Source organism: Lycorma delicatula, chromosome 2 (genome assembly GCF_047948215.1).
Source record: "Lycorma delicatula isolate Av1 chromosome 2, ASM4794821v1, whole genome shotgun sequence".
In the NCBI taxonomy this organism is placed as follows: Eukaryota; Metazoa; Arthropoda; class Insecta; order Hemiptera; family Fulgoridae; genus Lycorma; species Lycorma delicatula.
In genome coordinates this window covers 152,303,895-152,324,157 of record NC_134456.1, presented here as the reverse complement: position 1 = coordinate 152,324,157, position 20,263 = coordinate 152,303,895, and the positions used below count along the sequence as shown (strand labels likewise).

General features: G+C 31.5%; 1 protein-coding gene across 4 annotated transcripts in view; it reads left to right on the top strand.

Moving 5' to 3' along the window:
* The window catches only part of LOC142319323 (damage-control phosphatase ARMT1-like), a 73,300-nt gene extending 60,993 nt beyond the window's left edge, over positions 1–12,307 (top strand). For all 4 annotated transcript variants that reach the window (XM_075356485.1, XM_075356486.1, XM_075356487.1 and 1 more), the window contains exons 7-8: positions 7,313–7,540; positions 10,100–12,307. In XM_075356485.1, coding sequence (XP_075212600.1) covers positions 7,313–7,540; positions 10,100–10,458 — 587 coding nt within the window. In that variant the 3' untranslated portion in view covers positions 10,459–12,307. The remainder of the gene's footprint in view (positions 1–7,312; positions 7,541–10,099) is intronic.
* The last annotated feature ends 7,956 nt before the right edge of the window (positions 12,308–20,263 follow it).

The following is a 20,263-nucleotide window of genomic DNA, read 5'->3' as shown; positions in this document are numbered from 1 at the left end:
TGTTAGAGGTATTCGGTCCCGCATTGAAGATATTAGAGTACTAGCGCACACACGTGATCCACTAATCATGTGTTTCCAAGAGACTCACCTTCTACAACATGACCCAATTACACTCAGAGGATACTTCTGTGAGAGATACGACTGCCTAGTAGACAGTAGAGAGAGTGGTGGAGTAGCGATTTTCATGAAGAATGGGGTGTCACTACAAGAATTCAACTAGCCACTGACATTCCTGCTATTGCAGTAAAGGTCTCTATTCCCTTCAAATTGCATATCTGCAATATGTATCTCTCACCGAACACTGAGTTCAGTGCTTTAGATGTCTCAAATCTCCTCACGCAAATACCATCTCCATCGTTAATAGTAGGAGACTTCAATGCACATCATATTTCCTGGGGCTCAACCTTCTGCTCCACTCGAGGAAATATGATAAACAGATTGAGACAAGATTTTGACCTTTGCCTACTGAATAATGGATCACACACATTCATGTCCTTATCAACTGGTATTGTATCTAACCTTGATCTTTCCATATGCTCACCGAATGTGCTCCCTCATTTTAATTGGTCTGTTTGTGATGACTTTCACAGCAGTGATCATAGACCAATTATTGTTGGTTTCGGTGTAGACTGCGAGATTAAAAGAAGGCCACGGAGATGGATTGTTGAAAAGGCAGATTGGAACGGATACCACAAAGCATTCCAATCTCAGTATGACGATGGAGCGAACATCCTCGACCAATATTCTTCTTTTACGTCCATGATACTTGAGAATGCCAAGAAATATATCCCACAAACATCGGGTAATCCTAGACGTCCATTCGTTCCATGGTGGAACGATGATTGCAAATATGCTATTAGGAATCGACGGCAGGCACTACGCAAATTTAATCGTAGGCCTACAACAGAACATCTAAATTTATACCGCAGGGCTGGAGCGGTGTGCCGTCGCGTATTCTTGGACGCTAAGAGGAATTCATGGACGAAATACGTGAGCACTATCTCACGCACTACTCCTACGTCTACTGTATGGAAGAAAATTCGTGCAATTTTCGGATCACCGAAACAATCTATTCTCGGTCTTATTGATGAAGGAGAACTCCTTTCATCACCCTCAGAAGTGGCAAATAGTCTAGCAAAATCTTTCCGCTCGGTGTCTCTCACCTCATCATATAATAACGATTTTCAACGGTACAAGATACAAATAGAAGTATTATCGTTAAACATTGGTGATTCGGTTGGTGAATTAAACACTCCATTCGTATTTAAACAATTGTTACCTGCACTTATTAACTCATGGAACACTTCCCCTGGACCGGACAACATTCGCCTTTCCATTCTTTCACACCTTCCTAATTCGGCACTACAACAACTTTTGAATATTTTCAACGGTTTATTCTCCGAACAAGTCTTCCCACCCGGCTGGTCAGAAGCATTTATTATACCAGTACTAAAACCTGGTAAAGACCAAACCAACCCCTCAAGCTACCGCCCTATTTCATTAACAAGCGTTTTGTGTAAAATAATGGAGAGAATGGTAAACTGCAGACTTAATGGTACTTGGAGAAACATGGCTTTCTGTCTCCAGAACAGTGTGGTTTTCGACAAGGACGATCTTCTATTGACCATTTAGTGTCACTAGAAACAGCCATACAAAACGCTTTCCTAAATCGGCAGCACCTTGTCGCTATCTTCTTCGATATAAAAAAGGCGTATGACACAGCCTGGCGACGTGGTATTCTTAACACTCTCAAAGAATGGGGAATCAAGGGCAATATGCTTGCTTTTATCCGGAGATTCTTAAATCACCGAACGGCTCGTGTTCGTGTGGATGATTCGCTCTCAGATAGTGTCATCTTGGAGAATGGAGTGCCCCAAGGTAGTGTATTAAGTTCCACCTTATTTTCTGTAGCCATAAACGATATTACCAAATGTATGCAGGCTCCTGTCTCATGTTCTCTATTTGCTGACGACTTTGCTATCTATATTGCAAGCCGTTCAACACCTACAACAGAGAGACTACTGCAGAACACTATATCTCACCTTGAAGCTTGGTCCAGGATTACTGGTTTCACATTTTCATCCGAAAAAACAAAATGTGTAGTTTTTCTCGGCTACGAAACCCTTCTATTCCGCAAATATTTCTGATCGGTGAGACTATTACTATCTCTACTTACGTCAAGTTTTTAGGTTTATTTTTTGATAGCCGTCTTACTTGGGTCAAACATTTAAAAGAATTGAAAACAAAATGTTCCAAACTTCTAGATATGATGCGAGTCCTTACTAACACCAACTGGGGAGCCGATAGGTCATGTATGATACGTTTTTACTATTCCTTTGTTCGCTCCCGTTTAGATTATGGTTGTGTCGCCTACTCTTCAGCTCATCAATTCGTGCTTAAAATGCTGGATAGTGTACATCATGCTTTCCTTCGACTTGCCTCAGGCGCGTTTAGATCAAGTCCTGTCGCAAGCTTACATGTAGACTGTGGTGAACCATCACTTTGGGATAGACGAGACCAGCTTTTATTATCTTATTTTGCTCGTCTCAGAGGACAGCCAAATCACCCGGCTCTTGACTCAGTCTTTAGAAATGCTAATCTAGGAAAGTATGAGGACCATCCACGTCGTACTGCACCTGTAGGTATCCGTACGTGGCGTCTGCTGCAGCATATAAATGTTGACACACCGTCATTCTTTCCTATGTATCCTTGCTCATATCCTCCATGGAGAATAAAGCTTATAAATTTTAATTTTGACCTTACGACATACAATAAACAATCAACACCATCTATTGTCTTTCAGCAAATGTTTCAGTGTGTTCTCTCCAAGATGAAACCAGACGTGGTTGTATACACTGATGGATCGAAACAAAACGATACAGTTGGGTGTGCATTTGTTGTCAATGAGAGAACTTATATGTTTGGTCTACCCGGTATTACGAGTGTTTACCGCTGAACTATACGCTATAAATAAGGCTCTAAACATCATTAACCCTAAATATAGAAAAATTCTTATTTGCAGTGACTCGTGTAGTACTCTCCAAGCCTTAAAAAACTTTTATTCCAAACATCCTATCGTCATTGAAATTTACAACGCAATTGCTGAGTTGAATAATCGCAACACAGAATTAAGTTTTTGCTGGGTCCCTAGCCACGTAGGGATTCCAGGTAATGAACATGCAGATTCCGCTGCCAAAGAAGCATGTAACCAGCCTCCTTTCACCACCCGAGTTGCTACTTCTGATTTCATTAACTATGTAAAACAATTACTAAGAGCAAGGTGGCAAGGTGACTGGTCGGCTACCATTGATAATAAACTCCATCAGATTAAAGATTCTGTGTTGCCATGGGACTCCTCATACAGAAAACCCCGGCGTGAGGAAGTAGTTCTCTGTCGATTGCGGATAGGACACACGAGTATCTGTTTACAAGAGGACAAGCACCTCTATGCGCACGATGCAACTGCCGCGTGACTGTGCGCTACATACTCGTGGACTGCATATGTTATGCGGCATTGCGTCGTAAATTTAAACTACTCAGAAACATCCGTGGTATCTTGCGTAATGATAAAGAGTTTTTAAACCGATTGTTTCTGTTTTTGCGTAGTATAGGGTTAATACAAAAAATTTAATTACTCTAGTCCTTTGTATTGTTTTTGTTATCCGAGTAGCGAGTCTTTTACACTCCCTATCGGATTTTTTTTAATATATATATATATTCATATTTTTTTTTTTTTAAATTCGCCTGTGATATTAGTTGTAAGATTTTTGTGATATAAGTTGTAAGTTTTATCTCTTTTTTTAGTTTTAAGTTTTATTTAGTTTTTAACGTAGTTTTAAGTTACATGTTAGTGTTTTTGTTATCCGAGAATGGGCCTTTTATACCCATTCCGGATTTTGTTTCCTGTAATAGTAGTTTTAAGTTTTAATTACTTTTATTTAGTTATTTATTTTCCGGGCGATGATAACGACCAATCGTTTTTCGCCCTAAAAAAAAAAAAACAAAATTTGATAGCATAATGTTTAATATTTTCCTCTATCGCAAATGTAACGAGGTTATAAAACACGATCATACACGAAGAGCAGTAGCACATAACTGACTTAACCATCCATTTGAAACAAGTATGCACATGCAGCCAAGGTCACTATCTAAGCACTGTTTTACATCACGGACATTTTGCATTACCTGTTCGTTCATAGGAAAATCAGTACACTTACTTTTGGGATAAACCTCGTATATCAAATATTTATTTTGTTAATCTGTTTTTGTTCATTCTGTATAAATGTCTAAAAATCTTCATTTTCTTCTTTGGATAAATCCCTAATTTTTACTGTATCTGTAAATATCTTTTTCACTCTTTAATTTGTAAGTTCCATTTTCATATTTTGGTCTGTATATTTTTCTCAAAATTCTTTTCTCTACTTTTGTTGTTTCTTGTTCTTAATAGCACTGTGAACATTCTGAACCATATAGTGATTCTGCTAGTTTTACGATGCCTTAATTTTGAGTTATATGACAGTAATGTTTTGTTGTAAAGTTTCTTTGTGAGATGATAAGCGATTTCCACTTTTTCAATTCTACTTCTCTTGGTATTTTTTAAAATTACATTTTGTGTAATGATTTCTCCCAAATATTTAAATCTTTGGACTCTATTTGTTTCTTTGTTTATAGAAATTTTAATGGTTTGAATTTAATTCACTTTGTCATTGGAAAACCATTCTGTTTTTTCATAGGAAATTTGTATACTAATTTTACTTGTACATATGTCTTGTTTTTGAGTTTCGCTTAACTAGATGAAGATGTTTAAAAAAAATTTCAATACTATCTGCAAAAGTGTAGTTTCTATTTATGAATTTAAGTTTGTGGCCATTTTTATGTTTTCAAGGATGTTTAATTAATTTTTTTTCTCATTCTCTTTCAACTTTTTCTAGAGCACAATTAAAGAGTATTGTGAAAATGTATCTCCTTGTCTGAGTCCAGTTCTAATTTTGTATAATTCTGAAAGTTTTTCAAAAAATTTTACTTTTGATTTTGTCTGTTAATGTTTCTTTTATGTTTATTGTTTTGGGGTCTTTTTAAATTCTTCAAAGATTTTAAACAGTGATTTCCTGAAGGGATAGGCTTTCTTAAAATCTACAAGAATGTTAGCTAATCAACTAATGACTAATCTAATCAACTATTGTTGGCTTTTTAATTTTCTGGTAATATAAGATTTGTTTTAGATTAAAGATTTGTTCAGTGCAACATCTTCCAGGTCTACATCCACTTCTGTATTCTCCAGTTTTTTTTTCTGTTGTTGACTTACTTTGTTATGCACAAAATCTTGTATGGGACTGACAGCAGTGAAATTCATCTGTATTTATTGATGTTTGTCTATTTCCTTTTTTTGTGGAGAGAATGTATTAAAGTGTTTTTCCATTCTGGAATTTTTTCTGTCTTCCAAATCTCTTTAAATATCGTTTCAGGTTTTTTTTTGCATAGTTTGTCGCTTGCATATTTCAACATTTATGCAAATATATTGTTTTTCTCCATACATTTTACTACTTATGAGAATTCTGATCATTTTTCTGGAAGCTAAAAGTTTCTGTAGGGTTGGGGCAGTTTAAAAGGTTTTCAAAATATTTAACTAATTGTTTATTACCTTTGCAGTCTAATATTAGTAAGGAAAAGTAACATTTTTCAAGTAACCAGAAGTGTATTAGGTATACCTTTTTTTAGACTTTCATCAGTAGTGTTATGACCCTCAAAAATGCTTAACAGGTTAATCAATAATTTTTACTGAGCCCTTAAAATCTGTGAGATGACATTCTCTATAATTGAACATATCGGATAGAAAATATAGAACAGCACAGCCTATGTATTCTCCATCATATTCATAATTGCCATTTGGCAATTCATTTTCTTCAGAAAATTTTCCCAAATGATTTGTCAAATTGCCCTTTACTTTTGTACAAACTTTATTCAGAGTGTTCTATGAAAATCATAAAATGCTGAGTGATTTAATTATATCATATGATCAGAGTATATTATTTAATATGAATGTTTTTTTTCATTTAATACAATATACTATAAACATAACTGTACTTACTGATCTGAGTAACCTCTTCTTGTGAACTGAAAATTCACTTGGTGTTTGGCATGGATTAACACTGCTTGACGTCATTGGGTCTTCGATGTCTGTGAAGTAAACAGTAAAGCAGTAACCGCTCAACAGTAAGCTGATAGGGTTAAAAAAGAAATTTAATTGTTGATTGAATTATGACATTTAAAGAAAAAATATGATAAATTTTGGTTTCATCAAGATGATGTTATATCATATACCATGAGAACATCTATGATTATTTTATGAAATGTTTCCTGATAGATCGACTTTTACCCAACTATGTCCATAGGAGGAGTTCATAGAGGGAACAAACAAACATATATTACAGTTAGACTGTAATGTATGTTTGTTTGTTTCTTTCTGTAGCTTCACAGATTCAACCAATTACAACTAACTTTTGGATAATAACAGGTTTTCAGTCTGGAAGTAACATAGGCTCTCTTAAATTGTCTTATCGAAGAGGGAGCAACAACATCTACATTGAAGGACAAAATTACAAAATTTCACTCTTTAAAATTTTAATCATGGTTTTTCATAAAACTATAAAATAAAGACTGTTTGCCTCTTGTGATTTTTTTCAGAAGATTCATTGTTCTCGAGATATAAGTGAATAATGTGCTCAGCAAAAGGAAGTATGAATGCATCGCAACTAGCACAAACATGCGTTATACATATGTCCATTGTCATTAATTAACACTCAAATTTCTATTTAAATAACGTGTTTATAAAAAAAATTTATCATATGTAGATAACTAGTAAATTGAATTGTAAAGTTATGGAAACAATAAAAAAGTGCTAAATAAAATAATCATGTAAATACAAAAACCCAGCTACTAATTGTACACATTCCCTACATTAATTATGAAAAACGAACAAAAAATAGTAAAACAAGTTTTCTTTCTTTTCTTGTAGGCGGTTTTTCAGGAAACAGTAAATTAGTCAGTGATGCGAAATTTAATATCACTTCTACATTTTATGTTGTAGTCAGGTGCCTGTGTAGGCTATATGAGATGGTGACTATATGTAGGTGGTTCAAAAATTACCTTATTCTGCTGCAATCATAACTAATCATTAATATTTTTATTACTAATAATATATTGTATGTAACATTTATTAATATAAAACATATGTACTCTCCTTTTAATCCTTCCAATTTACTTTCCTTTTATATTTATAAAATGTTTGTTTTGGTTTTTTAATTTTTTCCAGATATAATTCTCGATAATGCAGGGTTTGAATTAGTAACGGATCTTTGTTTAGCTGAATACCTTATTGTAAATTGTGACATTGCCAAAGTTAGATTCAGAGCCAAAATGATGCCATGGTATGTTTCTGATGTAATGGTAAAGGATTTTCATTATGTGATAAATACATTAGCTGAACACCAAGAACCTTTTTCTAACATTGGAAATAGATGGTTAAATTACGTAAATCAAGGTATTTATAATTTTTTTATATATCGACATGTACTTTTTATGTTAATTGAATAGAATAGACTCTATTCATTATCAAAGTGATTTTTGTTAAATTCTTTTTAATAAACATAACTGTGTTTATGTTTGTTTTTGTTCTGCAAGTATAATGAATTTCTTCTATATCTTTCTAAATGTACAGTGGGAGAATTTCCTCAGGCTTTTATTGTATGATTATGCAAGTTTTAAAGAGACAATGAGAACTGTTTGAACAATATTTTATAGATACCATCTTAAAATTGATTAATCAAGCTTGTAACAGATTTTATTTATATATTTTTTTAGTTTATTTATTCTCAGAAATTTTATGTGGCTTTAATAATGTATAACTATGTTGTAAAAACAGATTTTAGAAAAAATCTAATTGCATCATTAAAATCTTCAATCTTTTCTGCCTAAAATTTATAAAACAATCTTGTCATTGTTTTCAATTTTCTTTTTACTGGTGTGAGAATAGAAAAAATTACAGTTTTTCTGGAGATTTGAAGAAAAGTAAGTTTGGACAGCTATAAAAAAATAACCGACAGCAATAAAAAAGTTTTTATTATAATATTTTATTCATCTAATCTTTGTTTATCACTTTGTCAAGCACTAATGTAATTATTTTTAAAATGCCTTTGATAGTTTTTGCAAGTCACATTTCAGAATTTGACTGCATTTGTACATAGAATGGCAGCTCTCTCATTCAAGTGCACACAGTTTTAAATGATCACAATACTATAACGTAGTGATGAATTTATGAACAAGTTAATAATAACAAATTACAGCTATGTAATACATTGCAACCAGACTATACTTGAACAAGAAAACTGCCATTTCACTGCAAGCCTTTTTGATTTATGAAGTTTCACATCTTTTCCCATCTTTGCTCGATGGCAGTAATGCTGTCAGTTATATTTTTATAGTTGTCTAAATTTTTATTTTTTAGAAAATTACTAAAAATCTGTTTTACTATTTTCTTACGTACCAAAAGAAAACTGAAAATGATACACAAGTAGTATTTTATATATTTTACACAGAAAAGATTAATAATTTTTATGGTGTAATTAAATTTTTTTTGATTACCCAAACATATCAAAATCTCAACCACAAAGTTATTTGAAGTAAGTCCACTAACTTACTTGAGGCTAATTTAAAATTTGACAATATATTTACATTTAACAATAAGTATAACATGATCTGCATACAAAATTAAATTAACATTACAATTTACAACTGCATGGGAAAAGTCATTAACATTAATATTGAATAAAAGCACGCCAAATTCTGAGGTAATCATTTCAAATAATAGCCAATTTAGAAACGGTAATTTTGATCTTTTCTTTGAATTACAACATAGTTTTATTTTTTCTTTATTAGAGATATAAGTTTTAAACTAGTTTAGTATATAACTATGAATCTCTTATTGAATTAATTTTTTGATGAAACTGTGAAAAATTGTTTTCATCAAATTCATAAATCTTCACTGACATAAAAATAATGATAAAAATTAACATTATAATTATAATTTATATTATTGAATGGGTGATTATTACTCTGTTATAGAAAATTCAAAAAAAGGAATATTAAACAGTAGTGTGTATTCAGACAAAAACAAGAGTTAATGAAAACACGGAGAATTGGGGTACAAGTATTTTACGGGTGTTTTAAGGCATACCTATGCACCCAGACTCTCAGACCCTCTTTTTTTCTGTTTAACTTCCAGAACCACCATAAGGTATTACTTCAGAAGATGATATGTATAAATGTAAATGAAGCGTAGTCTTGTACAGTCTCAGGTTGACCATTCTTGAGATGTGTGGTTAATTGAAATCCATCCACTAAAAAACACTGGTATCTATGATCTAGTATTTAAATCTGTATAAAAGTAACTGCCTTTACTAGGATTTGAACATTAGGACTCTTGATATTGAAATCAGCTGATTTGTGATGAGAGTTCGCCACTAAACCAACCCGTTTCTGAGACCCTTTGGGGAATGCGATCATTGTGGGGAGGAGGTTACTGCAGAACATATGGTGTTTGTGTGTGATCGTTTCCTGCAGCATAGAGAGCCTCCCAAACAGAATTTGGCATGCTTACCGTAGAGAACATCATTGGGAGTATGCTGCAAATTGAATGATCATGCTATGCAGTGTCCACGATGTTGGTTAAGATCATCTGATCGTAGATGGCAGCAGAAGTGCAGGAGCGGTTAATTCCTCCTGAATCTCCCTTGGGGCTGTGTTCACATTAAAACAGGTCCAGCCCCAAGGTTGAGTAAATACAAAAAAAAATTAAAGATGCTCTGCAAAACGGAGTAATGACCAACTGAATCGATTCCTCTAGCTTTCAGCTGTAACTGGTATCAGTTATTGAAATTGTATTGTAAACTCTGCAGTGTTGCTACTTTGCATGATTTATGAAACGCCCTTCGTAAATCAAGGATTGAGTATAATTAAGTTAGATGTTGCTAAATGTATTTTAATCTCTTTGACTTGTTATACTTTTATACTTAATTATAATCTTTGGCGTATTTTTTTGTAGGTAAATTTGAAATACTTGCTGATCAATTTTGGACTCTTCCGCTTAACTATTATCTTATGGAAAAGGTTGATAAAGAGCTATATGATGATTTAAAATCATCTAAATTATTAATATTCAAAGGAGATTTAAATTATAGAAAATTAGTCGGCGATGTAAGTTGGCCAACAACTTGTCCTTTTAAAAATGCACTTAGAGGTTTTCATCCGGCTCCACTCGTCTCACTTCGTACACTTAAAGCTGATGTCGTTGTTGGTCTAAGACCAGGGCAGGCTGAAGAAACTGCAGCTAAAGCATCTGATTGGATGCTTACTGGTGATTTTGCTGTTATACAGTACGATAGTGAAAAACATTTTTCATAATAATCAATATGAATTTTATTCTCTTTTAGACATGGTTGTTTTATTTGGTTGTAGTTATTATTTCCTGTTCTATTATTTTAGAATCTGATAATTTTTGTTATTAAAGTTTGAATTATTTCTTTCTGTTTAATTATGATAAATTGTATATTTTTAAAGTATACCTTACATAAATTGATTGTGATGAAAAATTGCTATCGTGCACAATTATGTTTAGCTCCTTGAGAAATAGCATATATGAATAATTTAAATGTAAATGGTAACTGCATATTTTAATATTGTTTTTCTTAAATACTGCTTCTAAAACAGAAAGCAAATCAATCATGCTCTGCCTTCTGCCACATTTTCACATGTCTGGTAGGTCCTCACTTTAATCCTCTTTGCTTCATGATTCTGTGCCATTTTCTTAATGTTATATCTAATTTATTGATCAGAGTATTTATTTAGTATTGAATTTATGGATCATAATTAAAAATGTTATTATATTGTAGTTTAGTTATACTTGTCATATCTAAAAAGGAGTATAAAATATTTATTTGAGAAAAAAGTAGTAGTAAAACTATATAGTTGAATGTTAAATAAAATCTAAATTTAAAAAGAGATAGGTAAAGATCATTAAAGAAAGATAACTTGTTTTTATAGCACATTTGGTGGCTTTAATTTATTTCTTGACTTAACATTCACTTTCTTTCTTTTTAACTCTTGTATTTTTGTTCACATTAAAAATAATAAGTAAATCCTTCTTAATGAGAATTTTAAATTTATGTTTTTTCTGATTTCTAATTTTGTAATGTATGTACCAAATTAGCTTTATTTTATTTTCAAGTTTTATTTGAAGCATTTAATAAAATTTCATTTTAGTTGTTATTTTTTGGATTATCTATATCATTTAATTGGGTAGTTGTTATCCTGTGTAATATCAACTTTATTATAATTACTACATCTCACATTCATAATTATCTGTTCAAAATTCCAATCTTCCTCTATAAATTTTACTGTCTACATATTTCCTTTATTGCCAAAATAGTTAAACCTGGATATCTTAATTTATGGCTAACTGACACAGTTAATCTCTTTGATATTGTTAAATATTTCTACCTTCTGCTATTCATCTTAAGACTTCTTCATTTCATTCTTTCATCTAATTGTTGAACATCCTCTTAAACTACTGCATTTAAAGGAATCTGCTTTTCTTGTTCTGTTCACTATTATAAGTAGTATCAAACTGCAATTAAATATTTTTTCAGAATTTTGAATTCTTATATCTATAATTGATACTACACATCTTATCTTCTGGATTAAAGTTTCCCTTACCAATGCCAATCTTGTTTTGAATGTTACCTCACTTTATATATCCTTTGTAATTTGAAAACGATTTTAAAGAAATTAAACAATAATTTTTTGTAACACCTGTTATAATATGCTCCCTTAATTTAATATTTAATTTTTCATTATATTTCTTCTATATTCTACTTTTATAAATGATGACAATGGTTCATAATTTGTATATAAAAAAAATTAATCAACAAACTGTGTTACCTTATCTTGTCATATTCTATTATTCTTGTGATATATATTGATAATACTGTACATTTGTAATTATGTATATAAAAGAACATAGATGTTTTAACAAATAGAAAATCATTTAATATATTTTAATGGTTGTCTCAGTTTCATGAAATGTTTATTAAAGTATAAATTTGTAAGTGGAATACAAGTGGTATTTGTAAGTGGAAGGATTGTATAATTTCTTTTTTAATTCAAAATAATTTTATGATTAAAAGTAAGTGTATATTTCTATACATATATCGGTGCTTAATTTTACTGTGTGTGTGTGTGTGTGTGTGTGTGTGTGTGTATTTATATATATATATATATATATATATATATATATACATTTATATTTATTTATTTTGTTAGTATATTTAAGTATTCTATAATTTTGTGGTATTGTTAAACTGTTTTCGTATCATTCTAATTTTGTTGGTAACTAATGTGATATACTTTTAAAAAAAAAATTTATTTACTGTGTAATTATTTGTGTAACTTAAAAAAAGATCTTTGTGTTAAGTGTTACTTAAAAACATATTTATGATAAATACAAATTTAAGTATACTGAAATAGCTATGATTAAAAACTGTAATCTGTGTTTTAAATTAACCTAAAATACTTAGTTCTTCTAATTTAAATTTTAAAAATTCCTTAAACAATGATTGATTGCATTGTTACTGTTTTGAAACTGTCTTTTTGGTCATATAGTTAAGTTTTGAATTAAAAAGCTGTCAACTGTTATATAGATTTACCTTTTATTTATATTTATATATATACCTTTATTTTGTGATTTATATTTTGTGATATACCTTTTATGAATGACTGAAAACTACATAAAAATAAATAATTATTGTTATTAATTTACAGTTTTGTATTTTATTCATGAGTTGAAATTATTTTTTTTTTTAGCAGTAAGAAGTTATTTAATTTTTCTGTTAAGTTATTTTGTGTAGCGAATGTTGAAAGAATAATTGTATAAAATCAATGTTTAAAAAAATTAAACAAACTTAAAAACATTTCTCAAAAAATAAATAAAGAGTACTTTTAATTCTTTTCAAAATTTCAACTTTTGAAGATGTATGATAAAAAAAAAATCAACATTTTATTTGACACATGCGTGAGAAAACCAAATGTTATGAAGAGTTGAAAATTTTTTTTTTTTTAATTAGTTAAAGGTTATTTTATAGTTTTTAAGTTTATTTTATTATAATTTGTTAGTGATATTTTAAATTAAAATATGTGGAGGCTCTAGAAATGCTGCCTAAATGAAAGAGAAGCATTCACAAAAATTCAGTATAAATCGATAAAGTAAGAAACATAAGAAACTCATACTGGACGTGAAATATAGCTCTTTGAAATATTTGTTATTTTATCACCAAAGTTTAAACTAATTTTCTTTGATATTTTTTTTTTTTATACAAAATACTATCAATGTCAGAATGACATTAGTGCATATATATATATTTGTATTTATTTATAATACACCTATGTAAAGTGTATTATTTTATAAATACTTGACAAAATTATGAAGAGTAATATTTTCAAATTTCTGAAAAAACTTTGACAGAATAAAGAGAGGATCATAGAAACCAATTCATTTGGTGTAGAGTAAGGATTGTATATAGATAAAAGTTGTGCATTTCTATTAGATTGAATACCCTCTCAGTCTTTTCTGAAATTTGTTAAAAATTTGCCTATATTTGCAAAAAAGTGTTATAAATGAGGCGACATATTAATTCAAAAAGAGATTCTTATATATAATTTTGAAAGTTTGTTTGCAACAGCATTACATAAGAATTTACTGACCAATCCCATTCAAATTTGCAGGATATATTCGTGTTATCCCAGGAAAAGTTTTAAGCTATAGATCGAGACCTAACTCCCTCAGTTGTGAATTAATTATATTCATTAAGTGGCGACCCGGATACCCCAGAACACATGGTGTTCTGGTGCCCGCAGTGGGTTGATTACTGTCGAACTTGTTTGGTGATAACTGTACTGCCCAGTGTGGAGAACATCATCGTCACTATGTTGCAGATCCCCGAAAGTTTTGATAGCATTGCAGGGTTCATGGCAAGGGTTCTTCAGGAGAAGGATCGGGGGGGCTCGGCGATGAGGGACAGCCCTCACGGAGCTGCCATTCACACGTGCTTGTATGAGTGGGCGGAAGCGATGAGGGACAGGGACTCACGCACCCATGAGTGAAAAAGATCAAGTCCTGGCGGGGATGCCCACTTGGGGTGTCCCTGTTAGAGGCATTGACTGACATAAAGACCAAGTCCCAGCTCCCAGAATGGGGACCCAGGGATGGTATAGCCGAGCCTGGTAGATCCTACTCTGGGGGTTTGAGACGGACCCAAAGTGAGATCCAACTGGCAGGCCAAGACGTGAAGGCCCATTAGAATAAAGGACATGCCCCTGGGCTGTGTAATACTTAACTGCAGAATCCAGTTCGGGGAGAAGAAAAAAAATTAACCTTTTAATTCAATTATATTTCTGTCACCATGGCAACAGAAGTAGGTTGTGGAATTTTCCTTGTCAGAGGTCTATGTACTTTAGTTACCATAGTTATATTACTTTAGCTTTTGTAATTTAGTTTCTTTTTCAGGTTTCTATAAAGCCTGAATACTTTCTGTCTGAAAGTTTTCTATAAAGTTTAAGTTTCTAAAAGTAGTTTAAGTCTATAAAGTATAAGTTTCTATAAAGCCTGAATACTTTGTTATTTATCAGTATTATTTTTACAACCATGAGGTTAATGAACCATGCAGGGGTTCAGGGTCCAGAGCCCTCTGGCTAGATGGAATGGTAAGTGAAGTGAGCTCTGTGGCCCTGCACTCAGCCCCATAATTTTTAGAGGCCCCTGGGATTCTCTTGGGGTACAGGGGGTAGAGTCCTTTGGAGAGATGGTCAAGGTGAGCGAAGCATCCACCAGCTAATTCATTAATGATTAATTTATTAAAGCAAGATTTCACATGGTGAAGTATACAGTCGCCTAATAATAATTTTCAATTAAGTTTTTTCTTTTTACCTTTCTCTGCTAAGTTTTGAAACAATGTGTATAACATATTTTTTTCAGAAAATTAACAGAAGGGTTTAATAAGTTTGTTTTTACACTACATGTCCCAATCTTTTTTGGGACTGTTTTGAATGTAAACACAAATCAGAGTTACTTTTTCTTATTCATTACACATCTAATCCCTGTCCCTGTGAGTGAAGGGCTGCATATTTCTTCAATTCTGCTGGGTTTGGCATGCTTATATATAAAAATATATTTGGTTTGGTGGATTATTTGAGAAAACCACTTTAATTTTTCTAGTATTTGTGCAATTTGATACTTTCTACTCTTGAGAATGATTATATTACTTTTAGAAGAGGCTTTTGCTCCATATCATGTCCCCTACAACTATTACACAGTCTTAAGGTGCCACTTTCCACAAAGAATTTAAAACATTTTTTTAAATATTTTACTCCTTTTGATTTATTTATTTACTATTTTTAATATTAAAGTAACAGTAATAATAATAATTACTAGATATACAAACTAATAAATGTTTTTCAGAACTTTGAGAGGCGAGTCATAAATCACTGTTACTGACTTAACAGATTGGTATTCAGTTACAATTATGATAAATTCATTAAACATAATTTAAATTTAATAAGTTGAAGAAACATAAGTTAAAATATTCTGAAATAAAAGTTGAAATTAAACATAATAAAATTTCAGGGGTTGTCCTTGACCAACATTTAAGTCTCTTAAGCGATCTATTTATCAGAAAAATTGCCTTATCTTCATAGAAGAATTAGATTTTCTTTTTCTTTATATTTGTTTAGTATTAAAATCTTAAAGCATAACAATATACAACCTGTGTCATTCTGATTTTTAAAGTTTTTTTTGAACATCACCTTTGATGTCATAAAAGACTGTCAACACCATCTTTATGTTTGAATGACCATTTTTCTGTATTAGTGACAATTTTCCAACTCACTGCGATGATTGAGACTTATTTCCTCATAATAACTTGTGCACCCATATCTCATTGCTGGTTATTATCATCAATAAGAAAGTTTCATCACCATTTGCACGGTTCAAGAGTTACTGACAGATTGGTATCTGTTGTCTTTCCGCTCTTGACATAACTCTGTTGTGTTGGCTTAATACAAATTCTGTTGGCAGCAACACAATGCATTCCTAATGTTTTGTGATATGAACCCACCAAAATCACACTCTTCTCTTACCTTAGAAATGTGAAACAGTTGATTTGACTTCCCTAAACCATTCAGTCAGGTAATATAGTGCACATTTCTGTAGATATCAATGACCTTCCTTGATGAGCATCATCTTTAATAGATTTTTAACTACTTTTAAAACAACTGAACCATTCATAGCATCATGTGTCCTCAAAGAGTTCTACCCATAAAACTCTTGAATCATTTTTTTGTTTAGGTAAAGTTTTTTCGAAGCTTTACAAAAATTTCACTGCAATTCTTTGTTCATGTAAGTTTTTAATTATAAAAATAACTAAAGGCACCTACTTCAAATGATTGTGAAAAACTAATCATCATAGACGTACATGAGTGGTAATAGATTGTTCCATTACAACCAAGCTGTAAAGTATGCACCAGAGAAAAAAGTTGGGTTATTTTTAAACAGTTTGTGTATAGGAAAAAATTTGAAATTCCTACATTTTGTAAAATCCTTAATAAAGCAGCACTCTTTCATTCTTGGAACTAAAAAAAATATTTAACCTCTTTCTGAAATTTTGCCTTTATATAATGGAAATTAAAAAAAAATGTTGTACCACCAAATTAGTGTGGTTTAAATATAGATGTATATTAAGTACAGGAAAATTATTTTCCAGCCCCACTGGACAGTCTAATACTGCATTACACATTTTTCCTAATAATCAAACTCTTAAATGAATCGCAATGTAGTATAAAACTGTAGTACAAGTTGGTTATAAAGGGATTCAAGGGACTAGCAGTATCTGCTCGTTAAAAATTAATGAGCCTACTCAAATCAGAAAAAATCTTTAAATACAAAGTAAATAACTAATCCCAACATTAAAGAATACAACATTGTTTAAGAAATTTGCCTGAACTTGAAAAAAAAATTGAAATCATATTGCATAAAATTGTAAGTACATACATACTATTATTGTACATGGTTAAAAAATTTTAAACTTACCAAAAATTGGTTATTTTCAAAATAAATTATTGTAACATGTATAACTTATACTTTAATACTATACTTAAACACACTTAAAAAGCATGATCAGTACATGCAATACATTGGTTTACATCAATAAAATATTAAAAATGTTAACCTAACTTAAATTTATCTTTAGTTTGCTTTTTATTTTTATACCTGAAATCCTAAAAACAATTTTTAAACTATTTAATTGTTTTATAAACTCATTACTAACATCATTTCAAAAAATTTTTTAAACCTAAACTGTCTTGAGCTGCATGAACAGAAATGACTGGATTTCTGTCATCGTGTTTTATTTCTTTCTTTCACTTTCAATTTTGCTGTTTTTCACTTCATTGTTTCTTCATCTGCTGTACTTTTGATTATTAACACGGATAATCATCAGCATTCACATAAATATCCATATATCTGTTAAATACGTTTTTGGAATCAATGGTTCGAATTCACTTGGGGAGTGGTAGTTCATCTTCTAGCTCAATCTTTTTTTGTTGCAGCTGCAGCAAGACCAGATTTTTTGAAACTGGTTTGAATTGAAGATACATTATCACATCCTCTGTTCGATCTGATGGCATCCAAAACATTTGGATTACAATTCTTTTTTTTCTTCTGAACAGTCAAGTAATTGTAATACCATTAAATGTCTGAAGTGAACTTTAATAGAGTGAATGTCTTCATCCATCAGTTGTAGGGTTTGGAGACAGAAATATGATTTTTATGTTAGTGAGGTTTTCCAGTACTGGATGTGCTTGACTCAATTTGCAAAAAAAGTTTTCTTTTTTTTCTTCATTCACAATCCTAATTAGGAATTTCAGCTTCAACAAATTTTAGAATGAAATTTTTTAGAAATTCCATATCTTTGTGTTGGCTAGGTGCTTAACTGGGGGTTTTTTAATGTACTACCTGTAAAAACCTCATAAAGTGGTAGAATGGAATTTACCAGAATCCAGACATGGCTTACTACTGCATCTGGGTTTTTTCTTATTAACCAGTTTCACTTTATATATTCAAATGAACTTACAAGCATCACAATTTTTATAATAATTTATGTCAATAAGATTAACAATATTATGTCTATTGCACTTTTTTATCACAAATACAGGTCACAGTGGGTCAGCCATTCCAATGTGTTGGGGGTAAGATCATGGATGTCCTGTAGCAAGCCTCTAAAAGATGCATTTGGATAAATCAGGGCCAGGTGGGCGATCATTTGCTCTTCAGTTGCACATTGATTATATCGTGGGCTTTCTGCAGCTCTTCATTGGGTCAGGGTCCTATTGTAGATACCATGATTTGTGCAAATCCTGTTGATATTGTACTACTGTCTTCTGGGAAGAGTAAATCCTAGTACCCTCAGAGTTGGAGCTGTTACAAGGTTGGAGTTAACAATATTCTGACCTTACCATAGTGATGTCCAGTGATCCTTTGTGTTGAAGTCGATCTGATTGATGGCTGCTACAGGTGGATGTCTGGACTTTAGTCTCAGGTGCTGCTGTTTGAGAAAATCTATATCAGCATGATTAGGTAGAGATAGATGAATTAGAATTATATCTTGATCTCCTGATGAAAACGAGGTAAACCAAACTTTATAACAGTCCTCCTCAGGTACGTTCTGATATTTGGCTCCAGAATAATAGTATGCCAAATCAACATAGAAGGCATCAGCCGCAATAAAAGTGAATATATTAGTAAGTTAGCAATTAAACTTAAACTTGATGTTATCACACTACAGTAAACACAACCAGCTGACAATTGCCAAATTCAATCACGAGGCTATATGCCAAGGTATAATCTCGCTGCAGCAATAAGTCATCCAATATATGAAATTGCTATATATAATAGAAAGAGTATTGATAATGTTTCGATAACCCTCTTATCTTCCTCACTAGATCTTTTTGTACTAGCTGTAAAGGTTGAAGAAATGACAGTCGTCAGTATTTGTAAATCTCCAAGTGCACAGTGGCCTAATAGCATAATCCCTCTTTTTAAACATCCTTCTATGTTTACAGGAGATGTTAACTCACACCACCAAATTTCAGGATGTAATGACAATACACAAGGTGTAACCCTAGAATAATCGGCAGAGAGAAGCAACCTTAACCACTTTGACTTTTATTGAAAAGATCATGACCTCCCTAGTCTAATTGAACAATGGTTTAATAACACTCAGTATTATAAACATATAGTACTGACGACATAAATATTTAATTCCTATACCTGAATTTTTAAGTTCAGATGAAATTTTGCACAATAATTTCTGTATATGGGGCATTGATATCACTTAATTTTTGTGACAATCAGTCGAGCGGGAGAGACATGGACCTTATGGATCCCATATTCCAAACTTCTACTTAGGAATAGGTAGATTATTTCTCATAATTTAATGCCCCTTATGTAGGTAAGACATTTTTTGATGGTATTTGGTATTAGTCAAATGCCTATAAAGAGGTACGGGGCAAAACCCCTTTCTTCTTTTTGTTATTTCTGAACTCAAATAACATTCTTGAACTAATTAGATAACTATTACCATTAATATGTCACTTTGGTTATATATTCAGGCAATTTAATTCAGGATGAGAGATGATAAGCTTTTTTACAGTTACCTTCAGATTGGATTAACCAATTTTTATGAAATTTTATGCAATAACTTCAGAATACTCCAGAAATTGATTGCAATACTTCAGAATTGATACTGTTTAATATTGGCTGAAGAGCAGGCAGATATAATCACCATAGGGCCTGTATTTCAAAATTTCATTTAAAGAACAGAATAATCCTTTATTCAATTAAATATCTCCTAGATGACTCGTACACTTTTGGTTCATGTTGTGTTCTATCAGACCCTAAACTAAATGGGTGTAGGCAAAAAAACTTTACGTAAAAATTTTCTTATTTATTAGCTAAAATAGATCAAATATTTAAGTGAATCGTTGAAGAATGTTGTCTGTTTTTAGGAATAATTAAATATTTTGATAATAGTTTGTAATTAATAATTTTGAAATTCTCTACGGTGTCAAAAATGTAATCAAAGTAATTTTTTTTTTTAGTATG